General features: G+C 39.5%; 1 protein-coding gene and 1 pseudogene across 3 annotated transcripts in view; one reads left to right on the top strand and one right to left on the bottom strand.

Annotated features, from left to right (window-relative positions):
- The first annotated feature begins 2,850 nt into the window (after positions 1–2,850).
- The window catches only part of LOC129035766 (HAUS augmin-like complex subunit 3), a 169,224-nt gene continuing 152,815 nt past the window's right edge, over positions 2,851–19,259 (top strand). Inside the window, exons 1-6 of one of the 3 annotated variants that reach the window (XM_063664416.1) lie at positions 2,851–3,615; positions 4,040–5,084; positions 6,081–6,520; positions 8,573–8,801; positions 12,857–13,072; positions 15,789–15,933. In XM_063664416.1, the coding sequence (XP_063520486.1) occupies positions 4,176–5,084; positions 6,081–6,520; positions 8,573–8,801; positions 12,857–13,072; positions 15,789–15,933 (1,939 nt within the window). In that variant the 5' untranslated portion in view covers positions 2,851–3,615; positions 4,040–4,175. Of the gene's footprint in view, positions 3,616–4,039; positions 5,085–6,080; positions 6,521–8,572; positions 8,802–12,856; positions 13,177–15,788; positions 15,934–19,259 lie in introns of those variants that run through there. The other 2 variants (XM_054486568.2, XM_054486565.2) reach the window with 2 other exon arrangements.
- Positions 10,500–10,777, bottom strand: LOC129035768 (cytochrome c oxidase subunit 6B1-like; annotated as a pseudogene).

The following is a 19,259-nucleotide window of genomic DNA, read 5'->3' as shown; positions in this document are numbered from 1 at the left end:
TAGGAAGAAATGCCACTCCCTACTCAGCTGGAAACCCCGGAGTCTCTCGGACCCAGGCTAGTCATCAGGCCCCAGGCTTTGCCAGCTCCTGCAGCTCTCTCTGTCCAGCTCTCTCCTCCTCTCCTACATGCTGCAAGAGTGGTCCTGTATCTTGTCTCTTACCACCTTTTGTCATTTTTCGTCTTGCAGAATTATGATTCTAACACACATCTGAGAATTCACTCTCCTGCTTGAAAACAGCCCCCATTCTCCATTGCTTGCAGAATAGAGTCCCACAAAATTCATGGAAAACTACATCTAAAAGAAATAATCTTTAGCATCTGACTGTTACATCTAAAATTTAAAAACAGTCTGAAAAGATACTGTCCAAAACCTAAAATATTTTTTAATACTAGTAGGAGAAAATCGCTTCCACAGGAAGGAGAAAAGGCAAACAGCAAAAACGCTTGATCCTCACAGCTCTGTCTTTAGGTCTGTTTAGTCCATTATATTCTCATGGGCTTTCTTAGGGAGGGTTAATTCCTGGGTTCCATTTATCTTTTGACCTTACTAAAACCCCAAATAATTTTGACTGCTGAAAAGAAAGCTTACCCTGGAAATACGTGTAACATACTTGCTTTCTTAAATTCCCAAGGCAAGCTGAAGAAAACTTTCCTTGTCTGTATAGTTAAACCTATTGTGTTTGTCATTTGTACTCCAGGGGCTGATACTGTCGTAATTTTTACTTAATGGTTTTATGGCTTTTATGGTCTCATAAACACCTTTCCAACAAACAACTATGGTCAGCAATTCAAAATCAGATGGAGAATTAATTTGTGGCCCAAGAAACCACCCAGGAGTCACTAGGAAAGTGGGTTTCTAGAACGGCCTCCAGGGCTCTGGAGTGCACCCCTCCTGCCCTCCAGGGATCTCTTTCTATAAAGGAGACCCTTGTCTTTCTGCCGTCTTTAATGCTGTCTCCTCAGAGTTCCTCCTTGCAGTCTATAAATATCCCCGAGTTCCTCTCATTTTCAAACAAAACAAAATAAAAAATCCTCCCCTCAGCTCTGCATTCCCACCCCCTCAGCTTGTGTTGCTTTGCATGTTCTCTCTCTGTCTCTCTCCTCTGTTTCTCTGTCTCTGTCTCTCTGTCTCTCTGTGTCTCTGTCTCTGTCTCTGTCTCCCTGTGTCTCTCTATCTCTGTCTCTGTCTCTCTCTGTGTCTGTCTCTCTGTGTCTCTGTCTCTCTGTGTCTCTCTGTCTCTGTCTCTGTGTCTCTCTGTCTCTCTGTATCTCTCTCTCTCTCTGTCACGCTCCTCCCACCCAGTCTTTGCCTCATCAGCAACATTTCTGGAAGGCATTGCCTGCACAGCTCCCACTTCCTCCTGTCCAAACTGGCTCAACTCTGTCCCCTGATGCACACCCCGACCTCCAACCCTGGGTTGCAAGGGTCCTCCCACCAGGCCTCCCGGTTCCAGCATCCCTGGTTTCCCTGCCTGCAGATTGGGCACCACTCATGATAGGAACTTTTTCCCATCATGTTTGTTTTTCAGATCATTTTAGGCCTTATTGACTTTAAAAGAGGAGGAGAAAAACATAAAACAAGTGAAGAATGAATAGGAAATATCTTTGACTCGATCAGATTACAATATTTGCCTTAGAACATTCTTATTTCTCTCCTTAAAAATATTAAGAAAAACTATCCAAACGACTTCTACCTAGTCACCCTGGACTAGAACATTGCGTAACAAGCCACCTTTAGGGTCATTTGATGCTGAAGAGAGGGAGTACTATTATATTTACCCATGACCAAAGCCCCTGCTAACCTGTGGAAGACTGAGGAGTGGCAAAGGATTTTTGTCTGGTAGAGATGCAAACGAATTCTGTCCAATAGAGAGGTCTGGTTTCACTGGGCTGTAAGGCATCAGCCAGATTCACATGAAATTTAGCAATCCCGTTTCAGTCATCTTTCACTGAGTGCCATCCTCTTTGGAAATAGTGTACCATCCTCCCGGAGTTAAATACATCGATGTATTTAACTCAGGCCACTCCGTTTATTTCTAACATTTTGAAAAGGGAATTGTGGAGGAAGTCAGCTTTTTTTTTTTTTTTTTTTTTTTTGAGACGGAGTCTTGCTCTGTCGCCCAGGCTAGAGTGCAGTGGCGTGATCTCGGCTCACTGCAATCTCCACCTCCTGGGTTCAAACGATTCTCCTGCCTCAGCCTCCCGAGTAGCTGGGATTACAGGCGCCCGCCACCGCGCCCGGCTAATTTTTGTATTTTTTAGTAGAGATGGGGTTTCACCATCTGGGCCAGGCTGGTCTCGAACTACTGACCTCATGATCCACCCGCCTCGGCCTCCCAAAGTGCTGGGATTACAGGCATGAGCCACCGCGCCCGGCCGGAAGTCAGTTTTTACATAGTGTTCAGGTGAGGGATTAGAAATTAAGTGTTTTTGCAAAATAAAGTTCATTGTAAAAGATTCTAAGCGAACAATCCCTAACCCTTAAAATGTACCAGGCATTGCTCGGGCTGCTGTGGATGTGGGAACTCGTCTCTCTCGGGGGCGAGCGCTATCACCGCCGGGCTTCAGCCTGTCTCCCAACCACCAACCTGTGCTGCTCTTTGTACCCCTCAAAAGTGGCTTCAGAGGGTCTAGATTGAAGTACGGGGCAGGGCAGGACTGAAGCACAACTGACGGCTCCGTTGAGAGCAGGCCCGCAGCTTCAGCTACCCAGAGGGCGCCCCACCGCACCCCTCTGCACCCCTGTGCACCCCATTCCTTGCCCAGGCTCCGCCCCCTGCCCAGGCCCCGCCCTGCCCGGCCCAGACCCCGCCTCTCTCTGCCTTGCGCCCCGCCCAGGAGGCAGGATGCTCGCAGCGGCCGGGGGCGGAGCGCCGCCTGCTCAGCTCCACCCCATCGTCCAGCCTCGCCGACTCCGCCTCTTTTGACACTACGCCTGCGCAAACAGTCATCCCCACGACCACGCCGCCGCCTTGTGCGCGTGCGCGCGTCCAGGCGCTCCCGTCAGGCAGTGCGAGGCGCGCGGGGCACGGAGGGCGGTGGCGGCGGGCTCCTGTGAGAAGCGAGCGGAGCTTCCTGAGGTGACTGACGCGGGCCTCGGTTCTGGGCGCCGGGGTGTGGGGCTGGAGGAGTGGCCGCGATCCCCGTCTGCACCCAGCTGCCTCTTTTTTTCCTGCGCTCCTGGGGGCTCCTTCCAGGTGCTGCAGCAGCAGCTGCCCGGGGATCACGGCCCGGTCCGCTGGGCGAGGAGCTGAGGCGGAGGCTGCGCGGGGCCTGTCACCCCCGGCTTCTGCAGCCCGGTGTCGACGGCGATTCGGTGGGCTTGTGCGTTTGTTTTGTTAGCGTGCTTAGGTGTCACAGCTGGGTGACCCTCGGAAGGAAGGTTTTGCCGCTGGCGCGTCAGGTGTATCGCGGTCTTGGGGCCGCGGATCCCTGGGGCCTGCCGCCGCCTCTGGGGTTCGCGCGGCCCGGGCGTCGGGGCTGCCTCAGCGCTGGCTGAAGGCCGGTCCGACGCACCCTTAATTGTGGCCGCGCGTTGCCCTGCTGCGCCTGCTGTTCTCCGCGTCGCGGTGGTGGACTCTGGAGGTGGAGCCTTGCCCGACGAGTCCTTGAGGTAAATATTTAGTTGATCTTCGGAAGATGTGCCATACTTATTTGCGTTTTCTTACGTACGGAGGGCAGGGAAGAGAGGCTGCCTAGCCTCCTGGTGGCTTGGGTTTGTTTGGATCCATTTATTTTGAATTAAAAACAAATGTTGCTCTATAAAGTGTAATGCATTTTAAACCATTTTATCTTTGGAAAAAAGATAAAATGGATCCAAATAGACCCACTTTCTTGTTAATTAATTTTCGTTACTGTTGCGGTTTTCTGAGAACTAGCCTAATTGTTTCTGTTTCTCTTTATCATCATCAAACATTGCAGCTACGACTACCTGTCAGTTATCCCGCTCTTGGATATCATGTGATATTTATCTGTGTCTTCTTTTTAAAAATGCTGTCGTCATATTTGTGGTCTAATACTTGTTTTCTTCCCCCCAGGAGGAATCATTATAGATTCTAAAAATATATTTTTCCTTCTCTGTGGACTTGGTATAAAACGTAGCTTTTTTTCTGCTTGGATTTATTTTCTAAAAATCAACACCGTAAACCCATACAAAATTGGGGTAGTTAAACCATGAGTTGTGGAAATGAGTTTGTGGAAACATTAAAAAAAATTGGTTATCCCAAAGCTGATAATCTTAATGGAGAAGACTTTGACTGGTTGTTTGAGGGCGCTGAAAATGAATCGTTTCTGAAGTGGTTTTGTGGGAATGTGAATGAACAGAACGTGTTGTCTGAAAGAGAATTGGAAGCTTTTAGCATTCTTCAGAAATCAGGCAAGCCTATCCTAGAAGGGGCGGCGTTGGATGAAGCTCTTAAAACGTGTAAAACTTCTGATTTGAAGACACCTAGACTGGATGATAAAGAGCTGGAGAAATTAGAGGATGAGGTTCAAACTCTACTGAAATTAAAGAACCTAAAAATTCAGCGACGTAATAAATGTCAATTGATGGCTTCAGTAACTAGCCACAAATCTCTGAGGTTAAATGCTAAAGAAGAAGAAGCCACTAAAAAGCTGAAGCAGAGTCAAGGAATTCTAAATGCAATGATCACTAAGATCAGTAATGAACTTCAGGCTCTTACTGATGAAGTTACACAATTGATGATGTTCTTCAGACATTCTAATTTAGATCAAGGGACAAATCCACTGGTATTTTTATCGCAGTTTTCCTTGGAAAAATACCTAAGTCAGGAAGAGCAAAGCACAGCAGCATTAACTTTGTATACCAAAAAACAGTTCTTTCAGGGTATACATGAAGTAGTTGAAAGTTCAAATGAAGACAATTTTCAACTTTTAGATATACAGACACCATCTATTTGTGATAATCAAGAAATCCTTGAGGAGAGAAGACTAGAGATGGCTAGACTGCAGCTCGCATACATTTGTGCTCAACATCAGTTAATTCACTTGAAAGCAAGTAATTCGAGCATGAAGTCAAGTATAAAATGGGCAGAGGAGAGTCTTCATAGCCTAACCAGCAAGGTAAGCATAAGAAATGAGATTGGATTCACATTGTAATTATTGTTAGGAATAGAGGATATAATATTGCTGTTAAAGTACTTTAGAATGGTGCATCTAATAAGAGATTACATTTTATTTTCGTTTTGTTCAGTGCTTATTTGTGATCTGTGTCAATGTTTCATACAAATAGATCCATATGTTAATGGAGGGCAGCAATAGTAATTATAATCTCAACCACATTATCTAGTTTATTTTAAACAAAAGTGCTTTAATTTGCATTCTGAATTTTAAATTTGTGTAATGCAGATACAGACTGGACTGAGATTTTCTTTTTAAGATGTGGCTAGAAACTAATTGCTTTATTATGGGTATTCTGCCTCGTTTGCTCCAACCAGAGCATAGTGCTAATGAAGTCAGAGGTCCAGGTTCAGTAGACTGAAACTGATTTCTTTTTGAGAATATATGGATAGATGTATTGCAGATGTCTCTCTGCACTCTTGGAGAGCTTGTTTTCTTGGTAATATAACTGCTAGATACTTGAGTAAAAATGTAACTTTTCTGAATCTGAATATCAGCACCAAGTTAGTTTCTATAGCTGACAAAAAATTTGAATGATATAGGAAATCCAATAATTATGTAGAAGTACTAAAATCAACTGGCCGACTAGGACCTATTGAGGTAATTTTAACTTAAGAAAAACTAGTAGCATACACTGGGATTCACTGAATAGTGTGCTATTAATAATGATTCTGATTAAAAGAAGTATAATAAGATCTCTATTTTGGTAGCCATTACTATATATATGGTAGTAATAGCAGTAAAATTTAGTAATTCATACCCTTAACTTAGTTCACATTTTTCCCTTTTAAACTGTAATTTTTGTTTATATGAATATTAAATTAGTTTTCATTCATTGAGCTTATTATCTGGTCACCTAAAGTGGAAAGTGAAAATAATCTTATGATGATTTCAAATTTAGGCATGCAGTTTGAAATGTAATTGCTTTTCTTTGTATAGGCTGTGGACAAAGAAAATTTGGATGCTAAAATTTCTAGCTTGACCAGTGAGATTATGAAACTTGAAAAACAGATCACTCAAATAAAAGACAGAAGTTTACCTGCTGTGGTAAGAGAGAATGCCCAGTTATTGAATATGCCAGTGGTAAAGGGAGATTTTGATCTGCAGATTGCTAAACAAGATTATTATACAGCAAGACAAGAGTTAGTTTTAAATCAATTAATAAAACAAAAGGCATCATTTGAACTTCTACAGTTATCATATGAAATTGAATTAAGAAAGCATCGGGACATATATCGTCAACTTGAAAATTTGGTTCAAGAACTCAGTCAAAGTAACATGATGCTCTACAAGCAATTAGAAATGTTAACAGATCCATCAGTTTCTCAGCAGATAAATCCAAGGAATACCATTGATACTAAGGATTATTCTACTCATAGGTACATATGCTTCATTGTTTCTTTAGTCAATATTTCCTTTTGTTTTTGCAAAATACTAGAGAGAGTTTGAGCTAAAATTTTGGAAGTTTTTAACAATTCTTTGCATTTCACTTTTGGCCTATTTTTTTTCCATTTTCATATGCTTTTTTTTTCATTTTTAATTTTTTTGCTGCCTTTTCCATTTATGTTAGATCTGAAAATAGCTACTTTATAGCTTAAGTGGATGAGTTGGAGGAATGAATGGGCTTATTCCCCTTTAGGCATCATTATTTATATACCTTATTTTAGATTTTGGGCAGGAAGTTTGAATACAGCTCAGCATAGTAGGTGTTGCTGGGCAGGGGATTGACTGCATTTGGAGAAGGTAGCAGTAGAGAGGGGAGAAGACTTCATTTCTGTGTGTAGTCAGGAGAATCATTGAGAATGAATGCTAGCTCCCAAGCTTCATCTGGATATCTGAGCAATTGATGGCAGAGTGATACTGAAAATTGGAGGGCTAAAGTAGTCCTAAGACCTATAAAATCTGGCTCCCACTCCTCATTTTTCTCCAGGACTAGGGTAAAAGCATCTAATCTTTTTGTTTTCTTATTAATAAAATGAGGGGCCTGGATAGGGTTGCCTCATTGCACAATTTCAGGGGGTACCATTGACATAATGATCTATGTGAATGATACCCCTGGAATTGTGTAGTTACATCTGTAAGACTGTAATTGGCAGCTTTGGGATTGAACCAGTTTTAGGAAGTCTGTTACAACTTGATAAAATAACTATTTAAAAAATTCTGAGCAAAAGTTTACTATTATAGCTATTTATGTAACTATTTACATTTTACATTGTTTAAATTTTACATATATTTTTATATTTTACATTGTTTACAAGTTTAGTTTTTCTCTTTTAATCCCACTACAATCCTGTAGTATAGGTAGGTTAAGATGTGTAGTAGTTAAGATGTGGAAGTAAGTCTCAGAGATTGATTTGCCCTAGGTTTCACATAACAGAAAACTCAGACCTAGACCTAGGTCTTCTGTTTCAAATTCATTGCTTGCTTGCTTGCTTTCTTGTTTTTTCCTTCCTTCCCTCCTTCCTTTCCTTCCTTTCCCTTCCTCTCCCTTTCTCTCTCTTTCTCTCTCTTTCTCTCTTCTTTCCCTTCCTTCCCTTCCCTTTCTTTCCTTTTGAGACAAGGTCTCACTCTCTTGCCTGGGTGGGAGTGCAGTGGTGTGATGATAGCTCACTGCAACCTCCAGCTCCTGGGCTCAAGTGATCCTCCTGCCTCAACTTCCTGAGTAGTTAGGACTACAGGCACGTGCCACCGTGCCTGGCTAATTAAAAAAAAAAAAATTGTAGAGGTGGGGCTTCAATATGTTGCCAAGTCTGGTCTTGAACTCCTGGGCTCAAGTAACCCTCCCACAATGCTGGGATTACAGGCATGAGCCATAGCCTGTTGTTGTTTCTACTACATCATAGTTATATTCTATGAGACAAGTGTTTTCTTTGGAGGTTATCTCTGAAGTGCACTTTGAAGTACGTTAGTGGCAGTTAAAGTTCAGAAGAATTTTATATCTAAAACTTGGGTGGTGGGGAAACTGGGAATTCAGTAATAGACTGTTTATCTAATGTAGTAGTTAGAATATTATTATTATTTTTTGGAGACAGAGTCTCACTCTGTCGCCCAGGCTGGAGTGCAGTGGCGCAATCTTGGTTCACTGCAACCTCTGCCTCCCGGGTTCGAGGAATCCTCCTGCCTCAGCCACCCGAGTAGCTGGGACAATAGGTGCATGCCGCCATGCCCGGCCAACTTTTTTTTTGTATTTTAGTGGAGATGGGGTTTCACCGTGTTGCCCAGGCTGGTCTCGAACTCCTGAGCTCGGGCAATCTGCCCGCCTTGGCCTCCCAAAGTGCTAGGATTACAGGCGTGAGCTACCGTACCCGGCCAATATTTTTATAAGTTGTTACTTAGCTGTCCCCACAAATGCCCCAATACAGTGGATTGTAATTTTGAAAATGATGCTGACTTGGTAATTTTTCCCTGTAATTTTAATTTTTACATTTTAGGCTTTACCAACTTTTAGAGGGAGAGAATAAGAAAAAAGAATTGTTTCTAACCCATGGAAACCTTGAGGAAGTGGCTGAGAAATTGAAACAGAATGTTTCTTTAGTACAAGATCAGTTGGCAGTATCTGCTCAAGAACATTCTTTCTTTCTGTCCAAACGGAATAAGGATGTGGACATGCTTTGTGATACTTTGTATCAAGGAGGAAATAAGCTTTTGCTTAGTGATCAGGTGGGTATTTGCCATAGTAGTTGAAAATGCTTTTTAAAAAAATGCTTGTTGTAAAAGATATTAAATAAAATGTTAACATGTGGAAAATATTACCCCAATTTCATTGCCTTAATATAAAGTGTATTTCTATATCTCCTAATTTTTGTTCACATATAAATATGTTTTCCAGATAGTTTTGATGAGTGTGCACAGAAATTTAAAAATGTATATAATTTTTCAGACACAAGGATATGTAATGTTTATATTAGTGTTAAAAAATAAATAAAACCGCCTCTGTATTTTTTTCACTCATCTTAGCAAACACAGGATTGCCTTTATAGCTTTAAAATCCTCTGTGAACACTTAATGGTACATGCTCCTCCTAATATAATTCCTCTCTCATCTTCAAAGAGTAACTACCATGCTTAATTTTGTTCATTATTTTCTTGCTTTTATGTATAGTTTTATTACACACACACATACACACATATATATATATTCCTAGACTGTGTATTTAGTTTTATATGTTGTTGAACTTTATGTGCTGTTATTATACTGGTGGTGTTATACCAAAGGCGTGTATATTGAAGGTATGTATCCTTCAATGACTTGCTTGCTTTTTCAATGGCTTAACATGTTTTTGAGACTCACTCATGTTGATACACGCAAAGCTATATAGTTCATTCATAGTTTTCTCTTTTGTATAGTTAGTATTCCATTATATGATATTCCACAATGCAGTTATCTGTTAGATTGACAGACATTTAGGTTATTTACAGTTTTTGTTACTATAGATCATACTGCTATGACAGTCTTATATGTCTCACAGCTGCACAATTCCAGTTTCTCCACATCTTTGCCAACACTTGTTATTTCCTGTGGTTTTTAAAACAGTAGCCATCCCAACGGGTGTGAAGTGGTATCTGTGATTTGTTTTTTGAAACGTCTCCCATTACTGATTTTTGTCTTCTTGATCTATTGAGAATTGTGTAAAAATTTCCACTATGATGGTGGATTTGAAAATTTCTCCACATAGGCCGGGTGCGGTGGCTCACGCCTATAATCCCAGCACTTTGGGAGGCCGAGGCGGGTGGATCACAAGGTCAGGAGTTCAAGACCAGCCTGGCCAAGGTGGGGAAACCCCATCTCTACTAAAAATACAAAAATTAGCTGGGTGTGGTGGCGGGTGACTGTAATCCCAGCTACTTGGGAGGCTGACGCAGGAGACTCCCTTGAACCAGGGAGGCAAGGATTGCAGTGAGCCAAGATCGCGCCACTGCACTCCAGCCTGGGCGACAGAGCAAGACTCGGTCTCAAAAAAGAAGAAAATTTCTCCATGTAGTTGTGTATCATTTTTTTCTCTATGTATTTTGAGTCTATTTTATAAGTTATATCCAGGTTTAAAATTGCAGTGAATAATTATCCTGGTCGTTTTAAATTGCAGTGAATCAAAGCATTTAGCATTACTTAATGACTATTCCTGGTGATGCTTTTTCTCTTGATATTGTTTTGTCTAATATTAATATTCCTTTGCCATTTTTCTTTTGCTTAGTAATGTAAGGCATATAGTTTTCTTTTCTTTACACTTTTCCAGTAAGTTTTTATTATTAGTTAAGTCCTGATTCACGGACCCAGGGTAGGGATCATCATGTACCCAGGTCCCCCTTTACCACCCTGGGAGAAGGATGGAGAACAGAGGAAAGGTGGGGTGGAGCCAGTTCAGATTTTCCCAGGAAACGTGCCTTTGTCCCAGGTCAAGACCAAGGATATGGGGCAGAGGGACTTGCACACATGCCAGTACCATTTGCACACAGAGACATCACCCCCTTTAGCAGTCATTGCCGTCTTGGAGTGGTAGAAGTCCAGGTAGTTCTGCCAGCAGTTCATGTTCTGGTTCTAGTTGACGAAGTGTCTGTCAAATGGGACAGTCCTGTAGTTCTTAATTTTGACCTTCATGTCTTCTGCCATGGTGCTAACTTCTAAAGACCCTGAGCAAAGACCATAGTTTTGTTTTTACTTAGCATGATGAAATAAACATTTTTACTCTCTAAATAGTTTTCTTAACTTTTAATGTTAACTATACTGTCTTAATTTAATTACTATGCCATCAATTTTGTAGCTGGTTATTGTTATTGAACATTTTGATAGTCTTCATTTTTTTCTTCTTTTGTTTGCTCTTTAACAATATCATGTGTATCTTTGTGTATATAGCTTTTTGTTGTTGGATACTTTCATCTGGATACATTCTTGGAAATAGGATCATTGGGGTTTTTTGTGCCAGGGTGGTATATACACTTTTTTTTGCCTTTGATACGGCCAGATTGCCTTTTAAAGGAGTTTATAATGCTACCAGCACTATTTAAGTGTCTACTAGACACCATTGACCATATGGCACGCCATCATTTTATGAATTGCGAAAAAAAGAAAAACTCTTAGTTAAACCAACACAGTATTTTCTTATTAAGAATTTTTGTTTTTCATACTTACTAAAAAAGATCTTTTTAGGGGTAGGTAGACATAGATTTTTATCATACCACTCTTGGGCATATGTTAAAAGGAGAAAAATAAGTCAATTTAAATGGTTAAGGTAGTTCTAAAGCATCACATTTCAATGTTCAATTCTTCTGTTATTTTTTGACTCAAAAGTTGTCTGTAGTTTTCCACACTGTATATCAAGAATGTTGATGAGAAAGTATTTCTTAAGAGTACCTGGCCAGAAACAATCATATGATGTTCTTGATTAAGATGCATCTTCATTTCAGATATGTTAAAATGTGAAAAAAAAATGCATCCAAGAATCACTAAAATATGGTAATTTCACTCTAATCTTATCAGTGGGTATCATTAGTGTTTTTCCCTAGCTCAATGTGATATAAAATGCCATATCAATTTTAACTTGTGTTTCTATTATTAATGAAGCCGAACTTCAGTATCTGTAGCAATATTGTTTTAGCAACTGTATGATCTTTAGTATTTAATTGAAGGTAAAGATGAGATTGTTGTTTCTCAGTATATTCAAGTTTACCAAGTTTGTCTTAGAGGAGATCACTAAATGTAGATATAATGTGAAATTACTTGATTTTCAAAAATATGTATTTTAAGAAGTACTGCTCTGTGAATTGGCATTTATGACAGGTCTTAAGTAGTCATTCTTGAACTTGTACATTAGAATCATCAGGAAGCATATCAAAACGCAGGTTCCTAGCTCTGCACAGAGATTAAGTAATTTAGTCTAGTTGGGGGGTACAGGAATCTGTATTCATAACAAGTACCTCAGTTAATTATGATACTTGTGGACCATGCCTAGAAGCTGTGGAAAATTGAGGGTAGTTAGAGCAACAGATTTTTCTGAGAACCTCTTTGGTGATACTGGCTAAAATTTATAAGTAGAATGGTTGATTAGAAAGCTATGGAAACTTGTTAATAATCTGGTTTAAATGCTAGACACTGAGGAATTTGAATTTACTGTAATGTGAAGGGTCGGCATGGCTAGATTCTTGAGCAGGAAAATTATATGATTAGTCAGGATGGTTTTCATGGAATGTCATGTGTAATTCTATTTGGTAAGACAATATGAAAAAATGAAAAATGGAGATTTGTGTTGAGATAATTCTCTTTTATTGGTCTTCATTTCAACTTCTTCTAGACAGAAGTCTGTACCTTCTGTCTAGAATAAACAGAGAATAGGCTAAAACAAGGTTTGATTTATTAAGCAGAATATAAGTTCCATGAGGGAGATTTTGTTTATTCTTGTATCAGTAATCTCTAAAACAGTACTTGGCACAATAGCATTTGTTGAATATATGAATGCACAGAACAGCTTACATATCAAGTACACTTCAGAAAGAGTTTCCTTTGAATCACTTAAAATTACCTATCAGAAGTTGTTGCAATTAATCTTACTTAGAATTTATATTAAACCTGTTATGGATTTTAAATCGAGGTTTATTTATTGCTAAAATTGCGGGAAGTTATTCAGTCCTTTAAAGTCTTTCCATGTAAATTATATTTTAATTTTATAATTGGTGTTAGGAATAAAGTGTTTGAATTTTTTTATTTTTATTTTCCTTTTTTAGGAGTTAACAGAGCAGTTTCATCAAGTTGAATCTCAACTGAATAAGCTGAATCATCTCCTCACTGATATTCTTGCTGATGTGAAGACAAAAAGAAAAACTTTGGCAAATAATAAATTACATCAAATGGAAAGAGAATTCTATGTATATTTTTTAAAAGATGAAGATTATCTGAAAGATATTGTGGAGAATTTAGAAACTCAATCAAAGATTAAGGCTGTTAGTCTTGAAGATTGAAAATTACTGAAAACTGAATCTTTATTACATGTCCTCTTTTATTTATTAGAAGACTGTGTATAATAAACACTACTAAATTTTTAAAATTTGAGGTCAATGGAACATTTCATTTGATGAATTCAAGTATTATATTAATTTGGCTTTTTTCTCATGTAGTACATTCAGAATACCAGTGCTTTTGATGACTTGAGCATATGTTTAGTGGTACTTAGTCCTGGTAATTTTTTACTTACAGGGAAAAAGCATTATTACATAATGCAAATATTTTTTAGTATAGTTATCTCTGTACTTTTTAGAAATAGAAATTTTCTGCCGTTAAATTTTTTTTTGAACAGAGTCTCACTCTGTCTCCAGGCTGGAGTGCAGTGGCACGATCTTGGCTCACCGCAACCTCCGCCTCCCGGGTTCAAGCGATTCTCTTGCCTCAGCCTCCCGAGTAGCTGGGACTACAGGCGTGCACCGCCACACCCAGCTAATTTTTTTGTATTTTTAGTAGAAATGGGGTTTCACCATGTTGGCCAGGATGGTCTTGATCTCTTGACCTCTTGACCTCTTGATCCCCTCTCCCGGCCTCCCAAAGTGCTGGAATTACAGGCATGAGCCACCATGCTCAGGCGCTATTAAATATTTTAAAATGTGTAGAACTTCTAGTCAGCATTTTTAAATCTGTAGACCTTAATATGTGAAATAGCCAAGTCCCCTCATGTTTGACTCTCAAATAAAATTCTGCTGCTCAAATTGTATTCCTCCATAATTCCCTGCTATAGACCTTTAGGCTGTTTTAATGTCCCTATTTGTACCACAGAGTATTAGGACTTCCTTGGCCTGCCTTCATTCATTTTAGAGTCTGAATTCTGGGGACTCAAAAGTTTCTACAAGACAGCTGAGCAGTGCTTTGACTTTAATGTGACTTACACATCATAAATGACTTTCAAATGAAATTTGAATTTCAAAATTCTGTAAAAGTGGTTGCTCAAAAGATGTATGATACTATTTTAATCAGTTTAAGAGCAAAAATGTTTAATTGTATTTAACAATGGTATTTGGGCAACCAAAAAATATTTTAAGCGTTGCTCTAAAATAATTTGAAGTAGCTCATCTGTTATTACATCAGATGCTTCTTGAGTGCCCAATTTATACATGGCCTGTGATAAATACCATGTGAGCTTTGTAGGAATACCTTTAAGAATATTCCTCACCTATTTGTAATATGGAATGCCAATCTAAAAACTACATGTTTGGGGTGGTCTTTATGGAATTTTTTAGCTATAACCATCAGAAAACAGGCATACCTAGATGACAGATGAACCTTCTTGATTTTTGAAACCCATTGAACAAAAATATTTTGCCAATTATTGTGTTTATGTTATTTAAAATTTTATGTAAACCTTAATTTTGTAGCAATAAATTTTATTTAAGATTTTGCTATCAGCTCCCTATCACCTGAGCAACTTTTTTTTGTTGTATATATTTTTTTCTGTTCTATTTTGGGATAGAGAATTTACTTGAAATTTTTCTTTTCTCCAAAAATGTGGAAAATATGTTACCTGGTTTCCTGGTTTATGGTAGCATATTCTGTTTAAACTAGTGTCACATATTTAGATGTGTGGCCAGATGCTTGATTTATTTAGTTAGTTAATTTTTGAGACAGAGTCCAACTCTGTCGCTCAGGCTGGAGTTCAGCGGAATGATCTCGGCTCACTGCAACCTCTGCCTCCCAGGTTCAAGTGATTCTCCTACTTCAGCCTCCTGAGTAGATGGGATTGTAGGTGTGCACCACTGCACCTGGCTAATTTTCGTATTTTCAGTAGAGACGAGGTTTCACCATGTTGGTCAGGCTGGTCTCAAACTCCTGACCTCAAGTGATCTACCTGCCTTGGCCTTCCAGAGTGCTGGCATTACAGGTGTAAGCCACCATGCCCCTGCCCAGATGCTTGATTTATACTGTCCCCACCCAAACCTTCACTTGCTCAGCCCAGGGGGCCAGCAGGGCAGATCAAGGCACGGATGGTAGTTGTGTGTCTGCCATAATTACCCAAGTTAGTTATAATCATTGTGTTACTAGATATGTTTATTTGAAGATTTATTTTGTTTTGTTTTATTTTTTGAGATGGAGTTTCACTCTTGTTGCCCAGGCTGGAGTGCAGTGGCATGATCTCAGCTCACTGCAACCTCTGCCTCCTGGGTTCAAGTGATTCTCCTGCCTCAGGCCTCCTGAGTAGCTGGGATTACAGGCGCCACCATGCCCGGTTAATTTTTTGTATTTTTAGTAGAGACGGGGTTTCATCATGTTGGCCAGGTTGGTCTCGAACTCCTGACCTCCTGACCGAGGTGATCCACCCGCCTCGGTCTAACAAAGTGCAGGGATTACAGGCATGAGCCGCCGTGCTCAGCCTATTTGAAGATTTAATACCATTTTTCAAACCTCAGGAAGTATTTGAGTAGATTGCTTCTAAATTGGTTACCTAGAAAATAAGTTCTTTATCTATTTACTATGATACCTGGATTAAACCTCTAGCTATTTTGCTTTTTTCTTTCTATCTATATTATTGGATGATTGATGCCTGTTTTCTGTGGTTATGAATATAGACATTTTAAATGAAAGTTGGTATATAAATTTTTGAAAATAATTGTATTTCCTGTTTTATAGTCTTAGAATTAATATATGGGATTTATCTTATGTTAATCTTACATTTAGGATTTTGTGAAAATGGAAAATTATGAGGCATTGGTAGGCTTTGATCTCTGTAATACACCGCTCTCCAGTGTTGCTCAGAAGATTATGTCTGCTATGCATTCAGGTGATTTAGTGGATTCTAAGACTTGGGGAAAGAGTACAGAGAGTAAGTAATTTTTATGAACCTTTCTTTCTCTTGATACTTTGAATGTTAATTGTTCTAAAGACTAAGAATTGAAAATGGAATGCATGTAGACAGATGAAGCCCAGCTCCCGCCCCTTTTACACTCATTCAGTGCAGACTGAGCTTCTGCTTGCTAACTTTCATGTTCCCTTAACCTTCATTGCTTTAAAAATGTAACACTCTCTTCCTTGTTCCAGGTTATTTCTGTCAAACATTCCCTTAGAATCTGGATCAGGTATTTTAGTATCTTCGAAAGAGATGCTTTAATCTTGGTTCTCAGGTCATCAAACCTGTACATAGTATTTGCTATTGTGTGTGGTAAACAAGAGATATGTTTTTGACAATATGTGTATTATGCTGCTGTAGAAATGTAAACTCTTAGGTGGCAAAGATTATTGGATCAGTGTATATGGGTTTATGATGTGGTATAATAGTAAAAGCAGTGGGGCCGGGCGCAGTGGCTCACGCCTGTAATCCCAGCACTTTGGGAGGCCGAGGTGGGCAATCATGAGGTCAGGAGATCGAGACCATCCTGGCTAACACGGTGAAACACTGTCGCTAATAAAAATACAAAAAATTAGCCAGGAGTGGTGGCAGGCGCCTGTAGTCCCAGCTACTCGGGAGGCTGAGGCAGGAGAATGGCATGAACCCAGGAGGCAGAGCTTGCAGTGAGCTGAGGTCTCCAGCCTGGGCGACAGAGTGAGACTCTATCTCAGAAAAATAAAAATAGTGAAAGCAGTGATATGCTCACAAATGTCACTGAAATGTTTGTAACATCAGGGGTTTTGGTGTTTTTTTTTGTTTTGTTTTTTGTTGTTGTTGTTTTTTTTTGCTAGTAGCAAAGCAGTTTTTATTTTAATTTGCAAGTCTGGGCCAATAATTTGTGGTTGGTTTCTCTTTCTACAAAATAAGGTATAAGTGAGTGAGATATAATTGAGTAATGAAATTGCATTGAAATAATTGAGAGTATTGCCGAATATTAGCACAAAAGCTCTTGTAAACACATCTTGATTAAAATACATTTGCACTTAACGTTTTGATCCATTCATATTCAGGCATCTGTTGCTTATATACTTTATTACAGTAGAAGTCACCAATAAACTGGTAAGAATTTTTGACTGTGAATTACATGCCTAGCAATTGATAGTGTAAGACACTATCATAATCACATTATTCCATATTTTTTTTGAATAATAGAGGGGTGCATACTTGACAGAGGTGGAAATATACTCCCCTTGAAAAACCGGTAAGAATAATGAAATGCCTCTGGCAGCTATAATATGAGGCTCTGATGAAAAATTTATGACAGTCAGTCCATCTCATATAAGCTCTTATTATTGTTCTAAAATACGTTGTTAATGCCTGGGACGATCACTTGAGCCCAGGAGTTCGAGTCCAGCCTAGGCAACATAGCAAGATCTCGTCTCTGAAAATAAAATACCCTGTTAAAATTCTGGCTTTTGTTTGTTAAGGTTATTGAGAAGATAATAGAAAAAGATATGATACTACTTTTCTCTCTTGGATTTGGAAAAATAGTGGAATTTTCATAAGGATTTGTATTTTCTATTGCTGTATAACATTATTACTACAAACTTACTGGATTAAAAAACACAATTATTGTTGTACAGTTTCTGTGCATCAGGAGCCTGGACCTGACTCTGCTAGGTCCTCTGCAAGGGTGGACTCCAGGTGTCAGCCAGGTCTGGTGTCTCTCCTGAGGCTGCAGTGGGGAAGCATTCTCTTCTAAGCTCGCATGGTTGTTGACAGAATTCAGTTTCTTATAGACTTTCAGACCAAGGGTTTCAGTTTCTCACTGGCTGGTGTCTGGAAGGCATCCCCAGTTCCTGTCATGTGATCCTCTATGTGGGCAACCTACAATATGGCAGCTCACTTTCCCTAGCAAGACTGACATTACAGTTTTATATAATGTGATCACATACATGCTGCTGCCTTTGGTGTGTTCTCTTGGTTAGAAGCTAATCAATAGTTCCATTCACATTCAGAGCGGTTTGGGGTTATGTGAGGACATGATACCGAGAGGCAGGGGTCACAGGGCCACCTTGGAGTCTTTCCACCACAGATTCTCACCAGTTTTATTCCTTCATCATATGAATCCAAATTAAAGTTGGATTGCTGGTGGATTATTGATGAGTGATGCTGGACCTAAAGTTTTAATTGACTCTGGATTCTTGTCAAATACTGAGCTGTTATTATGTCAAATTCTTCTAAGAAAAATATTGTAAATTAGCCTTTCATTTCCATGAGCCTATTTCATACCAAATAAATATGGAAATTAAACTCAGAAATTAATGGAAATAAACTACAAATATTTACTTTTACAAACACTAAGTCACACCAAACTGTATTAAACCTGTGATACTTGTCATTTTGGGGTGTAATTTTCTTATCTGCTAGACTGACTGAGGTGAATCAAGATACACATTCAGTAAAGATTGGACTGTTATATCTTCTTGAAACAAATATAGATCTTTATTTAAAAACACTTTGTCATGAAAAACACTAAAAATGCAAAACTTAAACTAATGTAAGAGAACATCCATGTAACTACCACTTACATTGCCAACACCTCAAAATTTACTTCTCAATTAAAATCTCTCCCTGCTCAAATGTAACCATTAATTATCCTGCCTTTTATGGCAACCACTTCATAATCATGGGCATTTTAAATTATTCCAGATAACTTTTTGGCAGCGATTACTCATTTCTTACCACGTTGAATCCATCCTTGTTTTCTGAGGCACGCAATTACACTACATGGCTCAGTTTTGTTGCAGTCAGGTTTGACCAAGTGGCCAGGTGCCTGTCAGTGAGTTGTGAGCTCAGCAGGTGCCATTTCCAAGGGAAGCTCCAAGACAGCCTGCCTGCTTCTCTGGCCTCTTTGCTTCCCATCAGTTGGAGCTGAAATGATTCTTCTCCAACCCTGCAAATGATAACAGTGTCCTAGAGGATTGTGGAACAACATGCTAGAAGGATCTTGGGCCCCTGAGTGACTTTAAAAAACAGCTATACCACCTACTGAGACCATTCACCTCAGAACATGAGAGAGAGAGAAACTTACTTTTTTTTTTTTCCAAGACAGGGTCTTGCTCTGTCGCCCAGGCTGGAGTTCACAGGTCATTGCAGCCTAAACCTCCCAGGTTCAAGCAATCTTCCTACCTCAGCCTCCTGAGTAGCTGGGACTACAGGCACTTACCACCGTGTCTGGCTAATTTTTTATTTTTTTGTGGAGACGAGGTCTTGCTGTGTTGCCCAGGCTGGTCTCAAACTCCTGGGCTCACACGATTCTC

Source organism: Pongo pygmaeus, chromosome 3, assembly GCF_028885625.2.
Source record: "Pongo pygmaeus isolate AG05252 chromosome 3, NHGRI_mPonPyg2-v2.0_pri, whole genome shotgun sequence".
NCBI classification, from domain to species: domain Eukaryota; kingdom Metazoa; phylum Chordata; class Mammalia; order Primates; family Hominidae; genus Pongo; species Pongo pygmaeus.
This window is presented reverse-complemented; position numbering and strand designations above follow the sequence as displayed.